Genomic DNA, 25560 nt, shown 5'->3' with positions numbered 1-25560 from the left:
GATTGTCTTTCAACCATGTTACCACTTTATCTTTGATACGTCGTTACCACTTAAACTTGGCTCAGTTCAGTCCTGGCTTCTGGACTTTACTGAGGGTTTGCTATTTTGTTTTCATGCTGAACAGTTGCTTGTGCTTCTCTCAGTTTTTGTCTTTATAGCATTGACTTCTAGATATCCCACCAAATGAGACTGCCCCTCTTTGTAAATGAAATTGCCAATGACAGCAACCACAGACGTTTGATACTGGCAGTTTTCGAAATTATTCTTTGACCTCCTTTTTCATGTGTTTAATCGTATCGTCTTCGATTTGCTTTGCGTTTTATTTATTTTACATGTCCTCCTCCATTTGTTCTAGATCATCTCAGGATTGTTTAAAAACTTTTTATTCGATTCGTTGCCAGATAAAGAATCTGTTTAGACCCAATTATTCTTGTTGATGTCTCAATTGGTCGCTTAGCAATGGAAGTTTATTAATCTACTCCTTATATCTCTTTTTTATATCAGTAGAACAGACATTTAGATATCATCAAAATGGTCAGCTGGAATTTCCTGTGGTGTGCAACTGTTACTACATTTATTTGCATGAATGCAGACATGCAAACCTGTCGTTTCAAGCACAATCAAATCTGCACCGATAAAATAGTCCCTCCCCAGTACGTCTACCAACAATTCTCCGTTAGAAGCCTCACCGAGTGTCTACAACACTGCCGAACTCAGACAGAGTGTTTGTCCGTTAACTACGGCAAACCCGAATGTCAGCTTACCAACGCCACATTGGATGCCTATTGTAAACCAAGTATCGACTACCCTGGATGGAAAAATTACGAATCAGTAAGTACTGTGGTTTTTATTAATGTTATATTTGTTCATGTCTTTTTTAAATGTACTGAATCGTTCACGATTCTGTTTCAAATAAATTTCCTAACAATAAACATTAAGTCCGCCATGTGAATTGCTTCTTTCAAACATTATCACCTCATAAAGCACGGATCAAAATATGAAGATGAAATCTTGTGCATTATGGATTTTTCAATCAAATTTAAATTAGATCTGCAGATGTAGGCATAGCAGGGTGATCTCACCGATGAATATTGTTTCACAAACTGCGAGTTTCTACTAAGCTTGTGAGCTTGTAGCTGAACTGGCGATTTGGTGGATCCCTATCCCATCTCTCCAATACATGAAACCGTTTGAATTTTATGGTTGTTTCTCTATGTTCTCGGTCAATTCATTTTGAATATTTCTTAGCTCAACATACCCATCTCAAAGTCAATATATCCAAGGTGCCCAAATGCAAGTTGGAAAATGGAACAGGCCAGAGAGTGGGACACAATTCTCAGCTGGAGTTTGCGCAGTCTCAATAAAGACTTAAAGAAACCAAATGAACTTTCTTATTTTATTTCAGATTTTAACGCAGACTAATAGACCATATATTGATATAATCGTTGCCATAAATAGCTTATGAAATAAATGTTTCTTGCTATCCGCATTGTAAGCGATACAAGAACTTAATACCAGATAAATCAGTGAGACACAGTGGAGGTATTGCTATCTAGTATAGGGATAACTTTTATGGTGGCTTAAACTTGTAAATGAGAAGATATCTGGTGCAGATCGGACAATGTTTGCAGTCTTAAGGAAAACACGATGTTTTCCCGTTTTATTTTACTTCTGTCTACAGTCACATTCATGGTAAAATGTTTGTTGAATTTCACGATTTAGCCAGTAAATGTTTAGATAAAGGGTTCAGTGTAATATCGTTAATGTTATTTAAATGTAAGTTCAGCAGAAAACTGATCACATAGGAAACGAAATTTCTTGCCCATTGACAGTGAAAGTAAGTGCAGTACCAACAATGATATTAAAATAATATTTATAGAACGAAGACTCAGAAGTGTAGTAGAATATGTTGTTGTCAGGAAAATACGTGCAACTCAAATAGCTGATTATGTTCATGATAGTATGGAATAGTCTGGGTATTTGCCAAGGGGAATAATTCTTAGCTCTTCTATTTAAATTGTATGTGTAATGTAGGATCTATTCGGGAAAGCGCACCAAAATGAAACCATAAAGATGATGTCTTTTATAGAAGCAAATAAAGAAAGGGAATTTCTTTGTAAGTATATTTTACATATTAATGATAATCTTGAAAGTATTGACATGCCAGTTTTGAAAGTAACTGCTATATTGAATAAAATAGGGGCTTCCTTTGTTTCAAATAACAATAGATAGAAGCGTTAGTAATATTTATTTGGCTGAGGAAAGCGCGCTGTTAAAAATGAAAATATCCGGACCAGTTACAAAGGTATCGAAACTGTGAGGGAAAAAGATAAGAAAATTATCTTTTATTTGAAATGTCAATATAAATTTATTGAAAAAAAATAAATCGAAATGTTCATGTAAAAAGGCACCGTCCTAAAGGGGTCGTCCATTAATTATGTCAGCAAAATTGGGGGGAGAGGGTTTGAAGAAGTTTGACAATTGTTGACATGGGTGGGGGGGGGTTCAAGATAAATTGACGTCAACAATGTTATTTTTACAATAAATTTAATAAATCAAAAAATAGGAAATTAGTCGGTGCGTTGGTATGGCACACACTCGCTCGCCCGTCAACAGCCCACCAGTTTAATCCTAAACCGGTTGAGCTCTTGCCAAGGAAGTCATAGTCTTGCATCATCATATTTTGTTTTTATTCAGTGTAGATTGTAGACTGTAGACAGATTTTTAAGGAAAGCTGTTACTAAATTCAAAGACTGCACTGAGCCACAGACATCTAAATAGTATTGCTATCGATGGACTTCTATTAAATAGCATCTATGTTATATGTATAGATGCTATATATATTGAAGTCCATGAGCTATCCCTCCAAGGATGGATAACTGAGTCTAGGAAACTTTAGAGCTTGACTATTATACAGTCATCTTTAACATAATACATAAAATAAATTATGTAGCCTACACAAGAATACAACTTCTTCAACCAGATGCAGTAACCTTGATGCCTTACAAATATTGTACACTTTGATAACAGACTCTTGTTCATTTCAGGCCAATTTTGAAACGAATCAGCAATAATTTACTTTTAAATAACTAAGTCAATTACTTATGCTGCAACACGCAAGGAGCCTCTCTACCGAGCGATTTAAACAACGTCTGCGTGAATCTGGAGCGAGGTCCTTGTTTTCCCATTTCCAAGGACCGTAAGACAAAAGGCCTTGTCCAGCGTGCACTTAATATGTATAATTTCTCTAATCGCCATCAAAACAAGAACAAAAACAAAAGAATGCGCTAAAGTCAAACTTGTGTGATTCTCAATCAACCACAAGGTTTAAGTTAAATCAATCGTGCAGGTTAAGAAGAGATCGATAGCTAGCTTCTTTGTCAAACCTGACTTTTTAGAATGCCTCATTCTGATACCTTTCAGACAAATTCACCCTCTCCCAAGAAAACAAATGGCAGAGAACAAAAACTCTTTGTCGCATAAAAATCGACAACTCATTTGCCTTAAAAGGTTCCGGTAAAATATATTGAAGATCTTAGACGAAGCGATGATAAGTTTCATCATAACATTTGACTTCTCAGAACACAATTTTCGATATTTAAAAAATAATTTAAAAGAGAAAAACGCACCCCCTATGATTCGTCTATACAACCACCAATCAAGCCCACAAAGTTTCAATAAATCTTTGAAACAATGACAGTCTTGTTAAATGACCGACAAACAGACGATTGGGACCAATCACAACTTATTTCTGATGAGCATTGAAAATGCAAATGAGTGTAGAAACCATGCATACATCCATCCTCTCTCTCTCTCTCTCTCTCTCTCTCTCTCTCTCTCTCTCTCTCTCTCTCTCGCAAGCAACGACCAAAAATGTTCCCTTATACCATGTATGGGCACTTGAATTGGTTCCACAGATAAAACGGGCACAAGGCTTTGCGAAACCCAAAGCCAATAAATATTTGCACGGAAAAAATTATTTAGAAATAAACTCCCAAATCATTGTTGAGCAATTACTGTGAACTCATGATAGATATTGTAACAGCATTATTTCTCTCTGCATTAGAATGCATCATATTTTTTCTGACATGATTGTCGCCTTTCATTGCTCATGTCAATCAGATGATCTAAGTAAAGATTATTGGCAGAGAGAGAGAGAGAGAGAGAGAGAGAGAGTGAAGCTTAAATTATAAGCATAGATTTCTTACTCAGTCTTTTATATCCCTCGATGTGATGTATTTCATTGGTACTCGATGTGATGTATTTCCTTGGTACTCGATGTGATGTATTTCATTGGTACTCGATGTGATACATTTCATTGGTACTCGATGTGATCTATTTCATTAGTACTCGATGTGACGTATTTCATTGGTACTCGATGTGATATATTTCATTGGTACTCGATGTGATATAATTCCTTGGTACTCGATGTGATGTATTTCATTGGTACTCGATGTGATGTATTTCATTGACACTCGATGTGATGTATTCCATTGGTACTTGATGTGATGTATTCCATAGGTACTTGATGTGATGCATCTCCTTAGTACTCGATGTGATGTATATCATTGATACTTGATGTGATGTATTTACTTGGTACTCGATGTTATGTATTTCAATGGTACTCGATGAGATATATTTCATTGGTACTCGATATGATGTATGCCATAAGTACTTGATGTAATGTATTTCATTGGTACTCGATGTGATGTATTCCACTGGCACTTGATGTGATGTATTTCATTGGTACTTGATGTGATGTATTCCACTGGCACTTGATGTGATGTATTTCCTTGGAACTCGATGTGATGTATTTCATTGGTACTCGATGTGATGTATTTGATCGGTATTTGACGTGATATATTGCATTGCTACTTGATGTGATATAATTATTTGTTACTTGATGTGATGCATTTCATTAGTACTCGATGTGATGTATTCCATTGGTACTCGATGTGATGTATTCCATTGGTACTCGATGTGATGTATTTCATTAGTACTCGATGTGATGTATTCCACTGGTAATCGATGTGATTTATTTCATTGGTACTCGATGTGATGTATGCCATTGATACTCGATGTGATTTATTTCCTTGCTACTCGATGTGATGTATTCCATTCGTACTCGATGTGATGTCTTTCATTGATACTCGATGTGATGTATTTCCTTGGTACTCGATGTGATGTATTTCATTGGTACTCGATGTGCTGTAGTTAATTGGTACTTGATATGATGTATTCCATTGGTACTTGATGTGATGTATTCCAATGGTACTCGATGTGATGTGTTCCATTCGTAATCGATGTGATGTATTTAATTGATACTGGATGTGATGTATTTCATTGGTACTCGATGTGATGTATTTAATTGGTACTCGATGTGATGTATTTCATTGGTACTCGATGTGATGTATTTCATTGGTACTCGATTTCATGTATTTCCTTGGTACTCCATGTGATGTAATTTATTGGTACTCCATGTGATGTATTCCATTGGTACTCGATGTGATGTATTCCATCAGTACTGGATGTGATGGATACCATTGGTACTCGATGTGATGTATTTCATTAGCACTAGATGTGATGTATTCCACTGGTAATCAATGAGATTTATTTCATTGGTACTCGATGTGATGTATGCCATTGATACTCGATGTGATTTATTTCCTTGCTACTCGATGTGATGTATTCCATTCGTACTCCATGTGATGTATTTCATTGATACTCGATGTGATGTATTTCATTGATACTCGATGTGATGCATTTCCTTGGTACTCGATGTGATGTATTTCATTGGTACTCGATGGGATGTATTTCATTGATACTCGATGTGATGTATTCCATTGGCACTTGATGTGATGTATTCCATAGGTACTTGATGTGATGCATCTCCTTAGTACTCGATGTGATGTATATCATTGGTACTCGATGTGATGTACATAATTGGTACTCGATGTGATATATTTCACTGATACTTGATGTGATGTATTTACTTGGTACTCGATGTTATGTATTTCAATGGTACTCGATGAGATATATTTCATTGGTACTCGATGTGATGTATGCCATAAGTACTTGATGTAATGTATTTCATTGGTATTCGATGTGATGTATTCCACTGGCACTTAATGTGATGTATTTCATTGGTACTTGATGTGATGTATTTCATTGGAACTCTATGTGATGTATTTCCTTGGAACTCGATGTGACGTATTTCATTGGTACTCGATGTGATTATTTGATTGGTATTTGACGTGATATATTGCATTGGTACTTGATGTGATGTAATTATTTGTTACTTGATGTGATGCATTTCATTAGTACTCGATGTGATGTATTCCATTGGTACTCGATGTGATGTATTTCATTAGTACTCGATGTGATGTATTCCATTGGTAATCGATGTGATTTATTTCATTGGTACTCGATATGATGTATGCCATTGATACTCGATGTGATTTATTTCCTTGCTACTCGATGTGATGTATTCCATTCGTACTCGATGTGATGTATTTCATTGATACTCGATGTGATGTATTTCCTTGGTACTCGATGTGATGTATTTCAGTGGTACTCGATGTGCTGTAAGTAATTGGTACTCGATGTGATGTATTTCCTTGGCACTCTATGTGATGTATTCCATTGGTACTCGATGTGATGTATTCCATTGGTACTCGATGTGATGTATTTCCTTGGTGCTCGATGTGATGTATTTCATTGGCATTCGATGTGATGTATTTCATTGATACTCGATGTGATGTATTTCATCGATACTCGATGTGATGTACATCATTGGTACTCGATGTGATGTATTTCACTGGTACTCGATGTGATGTATTTCATTGGTACTCGATGTGATGTTATTTCATTGGTACTCGATGTGATGTATTTCCCTGGTATTCTATGTGATGTATTCCATTGGTACTCGATGTGATGTATTCCATTGGTACTCGATGTGATGTATTTGCTTGGTACTCGATGTGATGTATATCATTGGTACTCGATGTGATGTATTTCCCTGGTATTCTGTGTGATGTATTCCACTGGTACTCGATGTGATGTATTCAATTGGTACTGGATGTTATGTATTTCATTGGTACTGGATGTGATGTATTCCATTGGTACTCGATGTGATGTATTTCCTTGGTACTCGATGTTATGTATTCCATTGGTATTCGATGTGATGTATTTTATTGGTACTGTATGTGATGTATTCCATTGGTACTGAATGTGATGTATTTCATTGGTACTCGATGTGATGAATTTCCTTGGTACTTGATGTGATGTATTTCATTGGTACTCGCTGTGATGTATTCCATTGATACTTGATGTGATGTATTCCATTGGTACTCGATGTGATGTATTCCATTGGTACTCAATGTGATGTATTTCATTGGTACTCGATGTGATGTATTTCATTGGTACTCGATGTGATGCATTCCATTGGTACTCGATGTAATGTATTTCATTGGTACTCAATGTGATGTATTTCATTGGTACTCGATGTGATGTATTTCATTGGTACTCGATGTGATGTATTTCATTGGTACTCGATTTGATGTATTTCATTGGCACTTGATGTGATGTATATCATTGGTACTCGATGTGATGTATTTCCCTGGTATTCTATGTGATGTGTTCCATTGGTACTCGATGTGATGTATTTTATTGGTACTCGATGTGATGTATTTCCTTGGTACTCGATTTGATGTATTTCCTTGGTACTCGATGTGATGTTTTTCATTGGTACTCGATGTTATGTATTCCGTTGGTACTCGATGTGATGTATTTCCTTGGTACTCGATGTGATCCATTTCCTTGGTACTCGATGTGATGTATTTTCTTGGCACTCTATGTGATGTATTCCATTCGTAGTGGATGTGATGTGTTTCATTAGTATTCGATATTATGTATTTCATTGGTACTCGATGTGATGTATTTCATTGGTACTTGATGTGATGTATTTCCTTCGTACTCGATGTGATGTATTCCATTGGTACTTGTTGTGATGTATTTCCTTGGTACCCGATGTTATGTATTCCATTGGTATTCGATGTGATGTATTCCATTGTACTCGATGTGATGTATTTCCGTGGTACTCGATGTGATGTATTTCCTTGGTACTCGATGTGATGTATTCCATTTGTACTCGATGTGATGTATTTCCTTGGTACTCGATGTGATGTATCCCATTGGTACTCGCTATGATGTATTTCATTGGTACTCCATGTGATGTATTTCATTCGTAATCGATTTGATGTATATCCTTGGTACTCGATGTGATGTAATTCATTGGTACTCGATGTGATGTATCCCACTGGTACTCGAGTTGATGTATTTCCTTGGTACTCGATGTGATATATTTCCTTGGTTCTCGATGTGATGTATTTCCTTGGTACTCGATGTGATGTATTTCATTGGCATTCTATGTGATGTATTCCATTGGTACTGGATGTGATGCATTTCATTGGTACTCGATGTTGTGTATTTCATTGGTACTGGATGTGATGTATTTCATTGGTACTTGATGTGATGTATTTCTTTTGTACTAGATGTGATGTATTTTATTGGTACTCGATGAGATGTATTTCCTTGTTACTCGATCTGATGTATTCCATTGGTACTCGATGTGATGAATTTCATTGGTACTCGATGTGATGTATTTCATTGGTACTCGATGTGATGTATTTCATTGGTACTGAATGTGATGTATTTCCTTGGTACTCGATGTGATGTATTTCCTTGCAACTCGATGTGATGTGTTTCATTGATACTCGATGTGGTGTATTTCCTTATTGCTCGATGTGATGTATTTCCTTGGTACCCGATGTGATGTATTTCACTGATACTTGATGTGATGTATTTACTGGAACTCGATGTGATGTATTTCTTTGGTACTCGATGTGATGCATTCCATTGGTACTCGATGTAATGTATTTCATTAGTATTCGATGTGATGTATTTCATTTGTACTTGATGTGATGTACTGGTACTCGATGTGATGTATTTCCTTAGTACTCGATGTGATGTATTCCATTGATAATCGATGTTATGTATGCCATTGGTACTTGATGTGATGTATTCCATTGGTAATCGTTGTGACGTATTTCATTGGTACTCGATGTGATGTATTTCCTTGATACTCGATGTGATGTATTCCATTGGTACTCGATGTGATATATTCCATTGGTACTCGATGTTATGTGTTTCCTTGGTTCTCGATGTGATGTATTTCATTAGTGCTAGATGTGATGTATTCCATTGGTACACTATGTGATGTATTCCATTGGTACTCGATGTGATATATTTCATTGGGGCTCGATGTGATGTATTCCATTGGTACTCGATGTGATATATTTCATTGGGGCTTGATGTGATGTATTTCCTTGGTACTCGATGCGATGTATTCCATTGGTACTCAATGTGATGTATTTCCTTGGTACTCGATGTGATGTATTTCATTGGGGCTCATTGTGATGTATTCCATTGGTACTCTGTGTGATGTATTCCATTGGTATTCGATGTGATGTATTTCATTAGTACTCGATGTGATGTATTTCATTATTACACTTTGTGATGTATTCCATTGGTACTCGATGTGATGTATTCCAATGGTACTCCATGTGATGTATTCCATTGGTACTCTATGTGATGTATTCCAATGGTACTCGATGTGATGTATTACATCGGTACTCGATGTGATTTATTCCATTGGTACTCGATGCGATGTATTTCATTGGTACTCTATGTGATGTATTTGATTGGTACTCTATGTGATGTATTCCATTGGTACTCAATGTTATGTATTCCATTGGTACTTTTTTGTTTGCTAATTAGTTCTGTTTATACAATTTAAAGCAACACCAATGCGAACAATGGCTTATGAGTCATACACCAATATGACTGGCTATGGCTTATACGCCAACACAATGGTGTATGAGTTATACACCAATACGATTGTCTATGAGTTACACACCAAGACGATGGTCTATGAGTTATACACTAGTAAGATGGTCTATGAGTTTTACACCAATTTGATGGGCGATGAACTATACGATACGATGGTCTATGAGTTACACATCAATACGATGGTCTATGAGTTATACACTAGTAAGATGGTCTATGAGTTATGCACCAGTAAGATGGTCTATGAGTTTTACACCAATTCGATGGGCTATGAATTATACGATACGATGGTCTATGAGTTACACATCAATACGATGGTCTATGAGTTATACACTAGTAAGATGGTCTATGAGTTATGCACCAGTAAGATGGTCTATGAGTTTTACACCAATTCGATGGGCTATGAATTATACGATACAATGGTCTATGAGTTACACATCAATACGATGGTCTATGAGTTATACACTAGTAAGATGGTCTATGAGTTATGCACCAGTAAAATGGTCTATGAGTTTTACACCAATTCGATGGGCTATGAATTATACGATACAATGGTCTATGAGTTACACATCAATACGATGGTCTATGAGTTATACACTAGTAAGATGGTCTATGAGTTATGCACCAGTAAAATGGTCTATGAGTTTTACACCAATTCGATGGGCTATGAATTATACGATACAATGGTCTATGAGTTACACATCAATACGATGGTCTATGAGTTATACACTAGTAAGATGGTCTATGAGTTTTACACCAATTCGATGGGCTATGAATTATACGATACAATGGTCTATGAGTTTACACATCAATACGATGTTCTATGAGTTATAGACTAGTAAGATGGTCTATGAGTTTTACACCAATTCGATGGGCTATGAATTATACGATACAATGGTCTATGAGTTACACATCAATACGATGGTCTATGAGTTATACACTAGTAAGAAGGTCTATGAGTTTTACACCAATTCGATGGGCTATGAATTATACGATACAATGGTCTATGAGTTATACACTAGTAAGATGGTCTATGAGTTATGCACCAGTAAAATGGTCTATGAGTTTTACACCAATTCGATGGGCTATGAATTATACGATACAATGGTCTATGAGTTACACATCAATACGATGGTCTATGAGTTATACACTAGTAAGAGGGTCTATGAGTTATGCACCAGTAAAATGGTCTATGAGTTTTACACCAATTCGATGGGCTATGAATTATACGATACAATGGTCTATGAGTTACACATCAATACGATGGTCTATGAGTTATACACTAGTAAGATGGTCTATGAGTTTTACACCAGTTCGATGGGCTATGAATTATACGATACAATGGTCTATGAGTTACAGATCAATACGATGGTCTGTGAGTTATACACTAGTAAGATGGTCTATGAGTTTTACACCAATTCGATGGGCTATGAATTATACGATACAATGGTCTATGAGTTACACATCAATACGATGGTCTATGAGTTATACACTAGTAAGATGGTCTATGAGTTTTACACCAATTCGATGGGCTATGAATTATACGATACAATGGTCTATGAGTTACACATCAATACGATGGTCTATGAGTTATACACTAGTAAGATGGTCTATGAGTTTTACACCAATTCGATGGGCTATGAATTATACGATACAATGGTCTATGAGTTACACATCAATACGATGGTCTATGAGTTATACACTAGTAAGATGGTCTATGAGTTTTACACCAATTCGATGGGCTATGAATTATACGATACAATGGTCTATGAGTTATACACGAATACGATAGGCTATGAGTTACACACTTATATAATATTCTCTGAGTTATACACCTATTCAATGGTCTGTGAGTTATATACCAGAACGATGACATATGAGTTATGCTACAATTACCTATGAATTATGCACCAATAGTATGACCTATGAATTATGCTCGAACTCAATAACCTATTCAATAACCCGATGGTCTATGAATTATAAACAAACCCGATGGCCTTTGAAATGAGCACCAATCCGATGGCCTATGAGTTAAACACCAACCCGATGGAACACGAGTTATATACGCCAACCCGATGGAAGGCGAGTTGCATATGCCAACCCGATCGTTCACGATTTGTATACGCCAACCCGATGGAACATGAGTTATATACAAAACCCCGATGGAACACGAGTTATTACACTAATACGACGGTTTGTTAGTTATACACCAATACACCTTTCAAATATAATCTCTTGTATTTATGGCAACATATCTATTTTATCGCTCTATAAGTTCATCCTGAAATATTCCAATAAATTCAAGTCTAAGTCTGTAGTAACACTTTACATTTATAAAGTGAAATTGAATGATATCTTATTTTTTTTACAGTGTCATACACTATGCAAGCATGGAGGTTACCTGGTAAATAATGCCTGCTGGTGCAATGGTGGCTTTTACGGAGAACAATGTGAACAGATTGTGACAGGTAAGTGATGTATGTGAGGGAATCAAGAATGTGGACTACACGTGATGTTTGGAGATTTTCATACGTTTTCATAGTTGCAACTGTGATCTTTCAGAATGTATTTTATCGCTGTATTTAAATAGGAACGGTAAACAACGGATTCGCCAAAAGTGACGAAAAAGGATGTCATGTGCAATCAATGATGACACTCGAAAATTTAACATGAACTATAGACGAATCATTTGTATTCTGTCAAATATGCCAATACAATGTATTACAAATACTAATCCAGATAAAATATTTACATTTGATGCAAATCCGATAACATGGACTTAAATTACCTACAAAACTGTCAAAAATGTTTTGGTTGATTGTTTAGACACTTCAGCTAAATCGGCAAGATTTTAGAAAATATAAATATTTTAGATGACATTTTTCTTTTATGTCGGCATGGGCCATAATAGATACTTACAATTTCGTTTATAAACTTTCTTTTCTCTTACCATCTTTTCCTCCTTCTAAAGTTATTATTCTGTCTCTGCCGTGAATTTTGTGTGGTCCTTAGACTGTTCTCTATCAATCACCCCACCCCATAACATATCAATCACCTCACCCTATACCATACTGGTCAACATTACTTATTCCTATTATAAAATCTGAAAGTTTTTAAATAATTGAATTTCGGCACATTATCATTCAACAAACATATATGAAATCATGAAGCCACTTTCTTAAATGTAAACATTAACGACGATATAAGCGTTTCATTTCAAAGGAAATCTGGTTATTTGACATGGGTAATGACCAAACTTACGAATTATTAAATTAACTAATATAAAATCGCAACAGTGAAAGGTTCAATTCGTTAATTAATATATTTTTAAATCGATGTGTTCCCTCTGCAAGCTGGTACGATCAAAGCCAGCGACAAATTTAGTTTTGTCTAAATTTTCCTGATATTAGGTTAAGAGACGGGTTACGGAATAGGCAAATCTGACAACTCACGCTATTTAGCGAGACGCAAATCATCGAGAAAGAAAGTAAATAATTCGATAAACATATCCAAAGAAAACTAATATAATATATTAGATGTTTTATGATCAGAAAACCACAGATCAAACTCAAAAAAGTATTCGAAATAGTGAAATTATATATTGACAGAATATGATAACACATTCATTATTTCCCCACATTTGAAACAAATGATTCAAAACAAATATATTAAAACTATAACATGGCATACTTACTGAATTTAAATTTTTTTGTAGTCCTCTCTATTGATGTCTCTAATAGAGAATTATCAGTTCTCGAGAATATAACACCACTAAACTACGATAAACTAGAAATTAATGAGAATTGATTAATTAAAGTAAGATTGTAAAGGTAATTTCATCACCACAGAATAATAAAACTTCCATATCGGACAACATGGGCATATTTGCTCTGAGAATTCGAGACTTTCCATTTGCGAATCCTTAGTACATTCTAAAAGTGCCTCATAAACTTGAAACCAGCGTATGTAGTACCACTTTCCGAAAAAAGGGGTAAGTTCTGTTGTTTCTTATAGATGATCTGTATCATTTCTCAGCAATGTAAATCATATGTTGGAAAGAATAGTCTTACAAGGGATGTCATTCAACCCACCCACCACCCAGTCCTCTGGTTATTTTATCAAAACATTTATGTGTGAAAAAAATATTGTTTATTTCTTTTAGGGTAGTTTCCTCCGTCGACTCCTACAAAAAATATTCTTTTTCTGTAGATTTGGCTTATTTAAAGCAGAGACATCTGAAACATGCACAGAAATTACCAAACAAAATGATCTTTGGAAAATTGGATTTTATTCTTCATTATTGTGATAATAGCGGACATTTTGATTATTTATTTTCTTTATATTTTTGAGTACAGAAGACTTAGATCTCGTGCTAAAATCCAACATAAACGCAAAAGAAATTACATGCGACATCGCATCATCTGGTTCGCAACAGCCGCCAGATTGATGGATTGTTCATTGGTGTATTGGCAAAGAAACACTCTGATGAAGACAGTACGCGTAGAGTGACAGGATTTCACAATGACGTAACTTTGCCACATTGTTGGAATTTCATGGAATAGCTCTCATATATATATATATATATATATATATATATATATATATATATATATATATATATATATATATATATATAGGTGGTTACCCCAACCATCGACCGCTCCGGTTGCCTATTGGTTAGAGCATCCGCCTCGGAAGTGGAAGGTCGTGGCTTCGAACCCCGGCCGAGTCATATCAAAGACTTACAAAAATGGTACTAACAGCTGCGTCTCTAGTCGCTCACCGTAAGTGGTTAGTGATAGGACTGGTCGGCCTGGTGTCAGGATAATGTGACTAGGTGGGACATCATGCTATATGTCTGCGGCATGATGCCCCAGTGCCAGACATCATAATAAACTGCCACAATGCAGACATCGTAGCGATATGACTGAAAAATTGTTAAAGCTACGTTAAAAATCATAATCACACACACACACACACACGCACACGCACACACACACACACACACACCAACCATCTATCTGTCTGTTGTCTGTCTTCTATGTATCCCTTTTTTAGCTCTGTATTGTTATCTCGTTAGTAAAATCCCACACTTACATGAATGAGATGTAGACAGAGCATGAGTCATCATGCACTTGTCAACCGTTCTATGTAAAAGTATTTGCATGGTAACATGTCGATAAAAGAAGACATGGAAAGGATTCCTTCCATATTATATGACAATTTTTAATTTCTTATTTATAGGATTTCTGAGAATGTAACCAAGTGTGATAAAACTAGATGAAATTATCCCTCCAAGGTATTATTTACCAGGAAACCTCCATGTTTGCATAGTGGATGACACTGTAAAATATTAGATAACATTCAATTTCACATAGACATGTCTGTGATGTCACTAGGTCATGTTTGAATTTTTTAAATAAAAGTTTATTTAGTTTGAAAGTGTTAAAGCTTTCTTTTTGATAGTAAAGTTATTGTGTTTGGTCATTTCGAACACAGTTTTACTTAGTTTTTACTACCATGTGGACTATAAAATATTCGTACGATACATATAAACCCTAAACGAGTCCAAAATTATCTATTGATGTCATTTGCTGAAAATTTACTCTTTATTTTATCAATCAGTTTACCAACCTTAGCTTTCTTTTAACCTGTAGTTAATTAGGGCAAGAGCAAGCATCTCAAAGAATGATGCCTTTGTGTCGGTGTTTCAGCTCCACTCAGCAATTTTAGCTTACCGTGGTTCTCCACTAGGTGAACTTTGTTAATCATTTCTTGTGCTTTTTTGATGGCTATTTTATGTTCAATTCAGTCCTCGTTCTTCATTATCGTTTGGTGATGACACTTGCCTGCGAATAATTTTATCGTCAGCAATGCATATCGAACTAATTGGCAAAATCGTTGCCTAGAGATTGCTTTAATGTGTCAGTTTCTGTATGTTCATCAACCAGTTAAATTTTCTTAGTTGAGACTACAAACATGACGACAACACAATCCATCTCGAGAATAGTCCATAACAAAGTCCAAGAAATACTATATTCATGGTGTTTTAAGTGATAGACATTTAATTAAAGCCTTCTATGAATATTCAAAGAAAAGAAGAAAACAAAGAATTTTCGTCAAATTTTGATCATTCTTAATCACGGCTAGAATCAACACATTCTGTTTTTGTCCAGTGGTGTAAGAAATGTCGTTATGTCATTCGTCCTGCTTCCTAGACATCGCTCAAGTTTCATTTTCGAGTCGTCACTGTCATCACAAATTATAATTTGCAGGAATCTTGCAGAATCCTCCTTCTTACTTTCTTCCTCATTGTTATGTTAGATTTACACTTATTTAGGCAAAAATGTAATCTTTCGTATGCTTAAAACAGCAGATCTAGAGCTGTAATTGTTAACTACAGTAGCAACAGGGGATGATTTTTTCATAATGATAGAATATATAAAAATGGAATGTTTTCTGCATAATTTGAGTGTGCAGATTTCAAAAAATGAATCCATCTTTATGATATCTTTTCAATTAAATTCACAGGAAGTATTCAAACACATGTACCGTCCACCATTTTTAATATTGGTCTTTGGCAATTTTTGAAAATTCTTGACCTCATGTTATTTCAAGCTGAAATTTGCATATTTCTTACATATATTTATATAGAAATGTTTTGAGAAGATTAAACATTAAGAATATTGACTTTTTATATGTTTCAGGTAATTCAGAAGCCCCCCTGTGCCTTTTTATCACCCCCCCCCACTTTTTTGCATAAAATACTATATTTTTGAGTCATATACAAGTTGAAATTATATGGTGCTTTTAAAATGGAATGTTTTCTGCTTAATTTAAGTGTGCAGATTTCAAAAATGAAAATGAACCCATCTTTATGATATCTTTTCAAATAAATTCACAGGAAGCATTCAAACACATGTACCACCCACCATTTTTAATATTGGTGTTTGGCAATTTTTGAAAATTCTTGACCTCATGTTATTTCAAGCTGAAATTTGCATATTTCTTACATATATTTTATATAGAAATGTTTTGTGAACATTCAGCTTTAAGAATAAATGTACTTTTTATATGTTCCAGGTAATTCAGCAACCCCACTGTGCCTTTTTATCACCCCCCCCCCAACATTTTTTGCATGAAATACTATATTTTTGAGTCATACACAAGTTGCAATTATATGTTGCTTTTAAAATGGAATATTTTCTGCTTAATTAGAGTGTGCAGATTTCAAAAATGAGCCCATCTTTATGATATCTTTTCAAATAAATTCAAAGGAAGCATTCGAACACATGTACCGTCCACCAATTTTAATATTGGTCTTTGGTCACTTTTTGAAAATTCTTGACCTCATGTTACTGCATGCTGAAAGTTGTATATTTTTTACATATGGTTATATATAAATGTGTTGTGAACATTCAGCTTCAAGAATAAATTTACTTTTTCTATGTTCCAGGTACTTCTGAAGACTTTCTGTGCCCTTTTTATCACACGCCCCCTAACATTTTTGCTTGAAATAGCATAATCATGAGTCATACCAAGTTAAAATGTATGTTACTCTTAAAACCAAAAGTACATATTCATTACAGTGTTCTTGTACATGTATACATTTATCTGAAATCACACTTTAGTAAATAACAATTGCTATTCTAGAATTTAGTTATCATAAGATATATTTGGTCAGTTTTCATATCTATAAAATAAAAACAATGACAAAAGTTTTTCCACTAAGTTTTCATTACAGTTAGTTAGGATTTCTATAGTGTCAGCTTAGGATGGTGCAACATTAAATTTTGGATGTCCTAAATTTGCAATATTTTCGTGATAATTCTGACCATTGTTTTGAGCAATATTACATAGTTCATGAAGTAAAGACAATTGTGGTAACAGAGATAGAGAAGAAACTGGCACTGAGTTGGTTCTCAAGAAATATTTATGATTATGTATGTGTTTAAATGGAGAAATACTACAGATCGATTCTCTATTCTTTGGCTTATGATGACAATATTTATAATGATATTCACAAAAAAATGGCATGACAATTTTAAATGAGTTTGTTTTCATTCTTCAAAATTCTGAAAAATAGTTGAACTTTTACTTCTTTTCCATCCCTACTAAACATGAACATTTTAATTTTAATACCAGTGTCTCTAGATAAGAATCGTACGTAGAACAGATGACCTGACATTGATAATATCTCAGTGATCACAATCATATACATATTATCAATACGTCAAGTATCACTGAGTCGGTGAGTGATACTCCCGTCGAGTCTCTAACCTCGAAAATATATTACACAACAAAAGTTTTACAAATATTTTGTAATAAGTTTGGTATAATGAATGACAGTACGTCTGTATTATCCCATTCCTTGCTATAAATGTCTCCCTTTTCATACAATCAAGTGTTCGTGTGTTTTTGAACCCAAATTATGTCTTATTGTTGTCATTGTTTACATTTTGTACGTACCCATGTGCCGGGAAGAGTTATCGTTCTTGCTGGCATGGGTGACCTTAGAAAAAGACGTAATTCGTGGATTTTCCGCAAATATTCGCACACATTTTACCATTATTCTCGTAAAAATAACTCCAAAGTATTTAAAAAGTAGGCGTAGGTGAGCGTATATGTTCGTTTATTTAGTTTTTCAGCGTTTGGAAAAATTCAGTTTTCGTTTTTTTTCCCGCTGAATAAGTTGTAGAAATGGCCCAGTGTCATATACGCTAAATATAGACATTTGACTTTTCAACCATGAATACATTCGGATGTAATAATGTCGGCTTTTTACATATTAAAGCGGAGAAAGTACGGGGTGTAATGAGGTTGACATTTTGAGAAAACGTTAATCTTGATCGCCAGTGCCCTCTAGTGGCGTCCCCTGCTGCTAACTACAGTGTGACCCCGCTATATCCGAACTGTGTTATAAGGGAGCGCGCTATAGCGGGGTCTCACTGTAATACATTTTCTTCGAGACACAAAAGTCTTCACTAAGATGTCAACAACTAGGCTGCCCTTGGGGTCAGTCGACATGTGCAGGCGGTAACGTTATTTATCAGTATTATTTCCGGAACAGTTTGTGCAATCAAAATTATTGCTAAATGAGGATGTTCTGTTCTTTTCAGATTGTACGCACGCGAGTACCATTCCCTTCTATCAGAATCAACGTCCAATGATACTCGTGAAACCCGCGCTTGCCTCCCAGCCTTTCTACGTCATCTGTGAAGATCGATATGGACCGCCAAGGACCTATATACAGGTATCGACATATATCGTTATTTTTAATTCCCAATTTCTTGCAGCTAAGGCATCTTGATTTTGCCCTGTCCATTCATAGGTATGTCCGTCTATCCGTCATAGCATAGAAGCTCAACTCAAACTAAATTTGGCAGACATATTTGTGTCTATATATAGATGACCTGCATATATTTTCAGACCATACAATCTTTGTGAATGAAAATCTTGTTAGCAGTATGAAGCAAAATGAACACAAGATAAAAGAATAAAATTTAGAAGGAGTATTTTTGGGGATAAGTAGACGAGCTGATTCTAATTTCAGTTCACTGCGGATGTTTCATCTTTTTTTTACATTTTATTTACTTTTTGATTTTTCACATATCTTGACAAAAAGTTTTACCACGAAGAGACAAAATACGCTTGAAGTAGTCAAATATAATTTGAGCTGTATGTTTGTATGCATATATAGATAACATAATTCAAATTTCATGCCACTGAAATATTTTATTTTCCATTTTTATAAATTTGTGTAACTATTGGAATAAGGCATTTTTTTGTGCAATGTTCTAGAAAGGCAAATCTAGTTAAATCCCAAAACTGAATGGTACTATATCGCTTTGATTAAGAGATCAGGGCCGACATATTCATTGTTGCTAAAGCAAAATTATCAGCTTTTATGACGTGATCACAAGAAAGTATAAACCGTGGAACTTTTATATCCACCGAGACTGTAAGCAGAGGTGCAGGTGATTTTATTTCGTTGGGTATATAAATTCTAGCACCCACTGAAATCAATAGCCCGGAAATTTGTCATTATTTGACATAGTCTTCTGGGTTTTTGATAGTCTTTGAAAATTATTATTATTATTTGTTTAGTTATGTTTTGAGAATGGGGATATATTTTAGAAGAAAAAAGATTTGTTGTAGGTTTTGGGTGGATTATCTTTACTTTTGTTGTTTTGCTTTTTTTTTTCTTCTTTTGTTTGTATTGTTATTTTCATGGGGGTTGTGGGGTTGTCGCTTTTATCGTACCAACACGAAATATAAAGTGTGAACTATGTTTAAACAATATATTGCATGGAAAATGAATATAAAAATCAGACGGACATTTTAGTTTATGAAAGAAAACAATTATATGTAATATAAATCTTCTCAATCATACGACAAATAATCGAAGCGCAATGTACAATAGCAACTTGTGTTCCCCAATAAGTATCATCCCAACCGCTCTTTAATTCCATGAAAGTATGCATAGACAGACATATATTCTTGTTTGTCAGTCTGTCTACGTTTGACAGATTTAGTTTTATTGGCATATCATAATGAAACACGCACTTCATCTTTTCATTCAATAAAACTTACAATCTGAGTTGAGAGAACTTTAAGACACTCCATGACACTATAGGATTTCAACCAGCCAGACTTTCAATAATTCAGCGTTTTCCACATTGACACTATAATATTTCAACCAACCAGACTTTCAATAATTCAGCGTTTTCCACATTGACACTATAATATTTCAACCAGACAGACTTTCAATAATTCAGCGTTTTCCACATTGACACTATAATATTTCAACCAACCAGACTTTCAATAATTCAGCGTTTTCCACATTGCACACTTCCTTTCAAACGAAACAAAAAATGAATGATGCAGAATATCAGAACGTTGAGCGGTGTCTACGCGATTACACCATACAACTTTTGGGCACATTTTTATTATTATAAAAATGAGACCTTGAACGTTGAAAGATCTTACGTAACAACCCGACTGATATTTTTTGAAGAAAAAAAAACACATTTGGCTGTAAAAGGCCAGAACTGGAAAATTATATTGTTGAGAGAATTAACATAATCGTATCAACAATCTGTACAAAAGAATTTTTGAACTAGATGATGACGATTCGTTTTAATCATGCCATGTACACATAACGCTAGGAAATTACATTAAATAAAACAAATAATGTGCAATATATAAATGGCATATACTATATGTTGCATTAAGTTGCGAATAATTCTTAAACATGTATATAAAAGCAAGAATCATCAAAGCAATTATTCTAGAAAAACAAAATCTTTGCTATTTACAGGTTCACATAACCAATCAGACAAATTTCAATCGCTCCTGGGAGGAATACAAGTGGGGCTTTGGTGATATGTTCGTGACTAGCTCGAACGACTTCTGGCTTGGGAACGAACAGTTGCATCTTTTGACCAACAGTCGCAACTTTAAGCTCGTGATTGAGATGGACAGTGCTAACTGGAATCTTACGTACAAGGCCATTTACACCCAGTTTCAAATATACTCCGAAGCCGATGAATACAAGCTAGTCTACAACTTGTACCAACCGCCCAACGAGAGCTTATTAGGGGGCGCCCTTGGGGATTCCTTATATCAAAACAAGGACCAACTATTCAGCACGTACAACCACGATCACACCAATGGATGTCCCGATCATTTCAACAGTGGATGGTGGTTCAACACCGGAAATCCATGTACCTATGCTAACCCCAACGGAATACTGGTGACGTCCCCCACTAGACTAGGGATCGATGCTGAGGTGTACTGGACGTTCGACCGCCACGATTGGTCTCCAAAAATAGTTCAAATTTGGCTTGAAGCTGAATAGAGAACAACCAAGGATTTTCTTTGCTCATGCTTGTAACCAGAATTCACTGAGTTCATATCATTGCACGCCTTTCTTTTCGCTAGAACTTGTAAATCAATTGGTGGCAAAATCAGATTTTGTTTCAAAAAGAGATTGATTTGGTATGGAACAGCAATCTTCTTTATAAGACTATCCACATCCAATGTTTAGAACTTTTATCGAGAAAATATTTGTTGATATATCAGGAACCATTACAAGAATGGTTTGTTAACCTGACTGTTGGGCCAGGTAAGCTTGCGTAGTCCGTCCTAACTTTTGTGCTAAAAGAATCTGAATCATTTCGCCGAAGAACGATAAGGATCTACTCCATCAATGATTTTCGATTCTCTCTCTCTCTTTTCTCTCTCTCTGTTAGTACACGAAAATTTCAAAATTACATTTATATTGTTTAGTTGAAAACTGCTTGAAAACTTCACATCGGTGCAAACAACCTGCTTAAACACGTTCTGATCTACTAACGACGCATTTTCAAATCTAAGGTTGTATTTTTCTAGAAGCCAAATGTGAAATATTATTTATTTAGTTAGCAATGTAAAGTTAGCACTCTGATTTTTAGCCTTCTGTACAGCTAATAATTGTTCCACAGTGTAGTAACTTTTGTAATACATACCCATTTGCTGCTACATGGTTAAACCTTCGTTCAATACAGATGTTAAATCCATATTTCTATATTACACACTCCATGCTGTAACTTGTTAAATTTTTTCTACAGCTATATCAAATTTGTTCTTTCCTAGCAAGCGGAGCAAACCACGCATGATTCAGTCGCTGAGAACTCAGCAAAAAAAAACCCTCAAGAAACATTTGAAAATAAATAAAATTAATAATATCAGCCACATATCAGGTTGTTATTTGTAACTTTACGATCCCCATATCAGGTTGTTATTTGTAATAGTATACACTCCATTTCCGGTTGTCATTTGGAATAATATTAACACCATACATGGTTGTTATTCTTAATTGGATTAACCCCATATCAGGTTATTATTTGTGATAGTATTAACCCCATATATGGTTGTTATTTATTATAATATCGCTCCATATCAGGTTGTTATTTTTAATAGTTTTAACCCCATATCAGGTTGGTTTTTGTAATTAAATTAACCTCATGTCAGGTTATTTGTACTAAAATTAACCCCATACATGGTTGTTATTTGTCATAGTATTAGCCCCATATCAGGTTAGTTTTTGTAATTAAATTAACCTCATGTCAGGTTATTTGTACTAAAATTAACCCCATACATGGTTGTTATTTGTCATAGTATTAACACCATATCAGGGTGTTATTTGTCATAGTATTAACACCATATCAGGGTGTTATTTGTCATAGTATTCACTCTATATATGATTGTTATCTGTAATATTATTAAAACCATATCAGGTTGTTATTTGTAATAATAGTAAACTCTTGACAGGTGATTATTTGTAACAATGTTAACGCCATGTATGGTTGTTAGTTGTGATAGTATTAACCCCATATCAGGTTATTATTTGTAACAATGTTAACGCCATGTATGTTTGTTATTTGTAATAATCTGCTGATGTGGCAACTTAATTTACAATCAAGACAATAAAAAATATTTTTGATATTGTGGATCAATATTGTGTACATTGACTTTAGTTTGCTTTGATACACGTCAATATTAAGATCTATTTCATAGCATTAGAACATCTGTAATACCTATCAATCAAAGCCATGTGAAAATGAGAATGGATAGGCGTATTTTACTAAGTTTTTTTTAAGTTCAGTACGCATGGGAAACTGTTGAATACATTTTGAAAATATAGAAACTAGGTCCAGAAACTGAAAAGCCAAGGAGCATGGACTCTCATTAACAAGAGATACGTGTATCGAATTATACAAATTCAGTTTACAGCAGTCTACATTTATAACCAGCAATTTTACATTATGAACAATGAAATGTGAAAAACGACTACATGTGCTTTTCGTAGTCGTTCTCATAATGATAGGAAATATACATTCTCTCTCATTACGTACACAGCAAAAATGACAACTTAAAATTATTTTTTTTTTTAAATTTCTGCTCAGTCTATATGAGTCTCATAGTGTATTACGTTATTTGCAAGATACATGTTGTGTCCTTGTGTCTCATAACGTGTTACGTTATTTGCGAGATAGCTATATTGCCTGACGTGTATCATAGGATGTTACGTTATTTGCAAGATAGTGTGACATTGTCTCATTGAATATTACGTGTTTTGCGAGATAGATTTTTTTGTTGTTGCGCCACACGTGTATTATAATGTGTTGCGTTATATGAGAGATCGCTTTTGTACTTCACGTATTTCACAGTGTTACTTTATAGCTATTGTGCCTCACCTGTCTCCAAGAGTGTTACATTTTTTGGGAGACACTTATTTTACTCTTGTTTCTCACAGAGTGTTGCGTAATTTACGATTTGCTATTGTGCTATTATGTGTCACAGTGTTACATAATTTGCGATTTTGATATTGTACTATTTTGTTTCTTTGAGTGTTACGAGATAGCTGTTGTGCCTCACGTGTGTCATGGACTCTTAAATTATTTTCCAGACAGCCATTGTGCTGTTGTGCCTCACAGAGTTTTACTTTATTCGTCATTTTGATATTGTACTCTTGTGTCTCATAGACTGTTACGATATTTGCGATTTTGCTTTCGTGTTCTTGTGTCTCATAAGGTTGCCAAGCTTCAAACTTTAATACGTGCAAAAACTAGTTTATTAACATCAACACAAATGTTCTGAAAGCAGAAAAAGCATTTGACGAATCTCACCTACATGGTAAAATAATAACAAATGTTCATTTGCTGCAAGTCATCAAGCAAAAATATTGATTTAGTTGTTGTCCTAGGTAAACAAATGGCAAGGAATTATCGATATATATCGATAATTCCTTCTTAATGCAAAGTTTCAAATCATTAAACAATCGATGAATCGAGAGAATGTGTGCGATTGGGAGAGAGCGATAGACAGAGTATTTACATTCTGGATAGACTTAAAAGATATTAAGTGTAAACGAACTTGAATTCTTGCAGATGCTGCATGTATGGGTAAGTAGCGTGATTAAAGTCGTTCCTAAAAGTTATGTACTACATGTACTGTTAAAACGTGTCTTAATAATAAAACATACAACATATCTAACGAAAAGTTGTTGACACTTTTATGAATATCTGGCTTTGTGCCAAGTTTATTGCCTTCTTCGTTGTGGTATAAATAGAACGGTAGAAAGTCAAATAAGCAAATAAGGGATCGACCTATGAGAGTTTGGTGAATGCTAGAACAAATTAAATAATTAGCAAATGATATCGTCTGTAGTTTTTCTGGGAGACATTCTTCGGCTTGAAAACAGGAAAGAAAAAATGCTAGCTTCTATTAAGACCTTTGAAAGTAGAAAGAAATGATGGAAGGAAGCGCGAAAGAAAAAAACCCCACATATTTTGTGCGCGAATAAATACGGTAGTCGATAATTGCGGACGGGAAATATTGAATGTATTGCTCGTAGATAAGTAAACACATGAAGTGGCTCCCATGTGATCCATACCGATCTGAGGAAATGTATTCATTTCAGTATAGTTTGTTGAACACTGAAGATAGGAACTTATTATCGACACATTTCGAAACAACAGCTTGCGTCACTCTAAAATTGATTGCGAATTCTTCTTCTTCCAATAATGTGCAGGGTTCCTCTGGAACATTTCGGTGTATACCATAAATCGATATCTGTCTTTCTTGCAGAGACTCTTTAGTCTAAAAATG

At 34.8% G+C, this 25560-nt stretch overlaps 1 protein-coding gene across 1 annotated transcript; it reads left to right on the top strand.

Annotated features, from left to right (window-relative positions):
* The first annotated feature begins 11196 nt into the window (after positions 1 to 11196).
* On the top strand, positions 11197 to 21766 carry LOC149791264 (fibrinogen-like protein 1). Its single transcript, XM_089971324.1, has 4 exons — positions 11197 to 11277; positions 12278 to 12374; positions 19026 to 19159; positions 21227 to 21766. The coding sequence occupies exons 1-4, from the start codon at positions 11197 to 11199 to the stop codon at positions 21764 to 21766; spliced, it is 852 nt and encodes a 283-aa protein (XP_089827450.1).
* The last annotated feature ends 3794 nt before the right edge of the window (positions 21767 to 25560 follow it).

This window comes from Sinohyriopsis cumingii, chromosome 9 (genome assembly GCF_028554795.1).
Source record: "Sinohyriopsis cumingii isolate HCF-2022 chromosome 9, ASM2855479v2, whole genome shotgun sequence".
NCBI lineage: Eukaryota > Metazoa > Mollusca > Bivalvia > Unionida > Unionidae > Sinohyriopsis > Sinohyriopsis cumingii.
The sequence above is the reverse complement of the archived record's forward strand: the minus strand, read 5'-3'. Positions and strand labels throughout refer to the sequence as shown.

What these genes read in the sequence shown, in the direction of transcription:
- LOC149791264 (XM_089971324.1), top strand. Translation starts at nt 11,197, where the DNA reads ATGGTCTATGAGTTTTACACCAGTTCGATGGGCTATGAATTATACGAT. An exon ending in AGTTACAGATCAATACGATG is followed by an intron (nt 11,278 to 12,277) that starts GTCTGTGAGTTA and finishes TTTTTTTTACAG; the next exon opens with TGTCATACACTATGCAAGCA. An exon ending in ATGTGAACAGATTGTGACAG is followed by an intron (nt 12,375 to 19,025) that starts GTAAGTGATGTA and finishes TGTTCTTTTCAG; the next exon opens with ATTGTACGCACGCGAGTACC.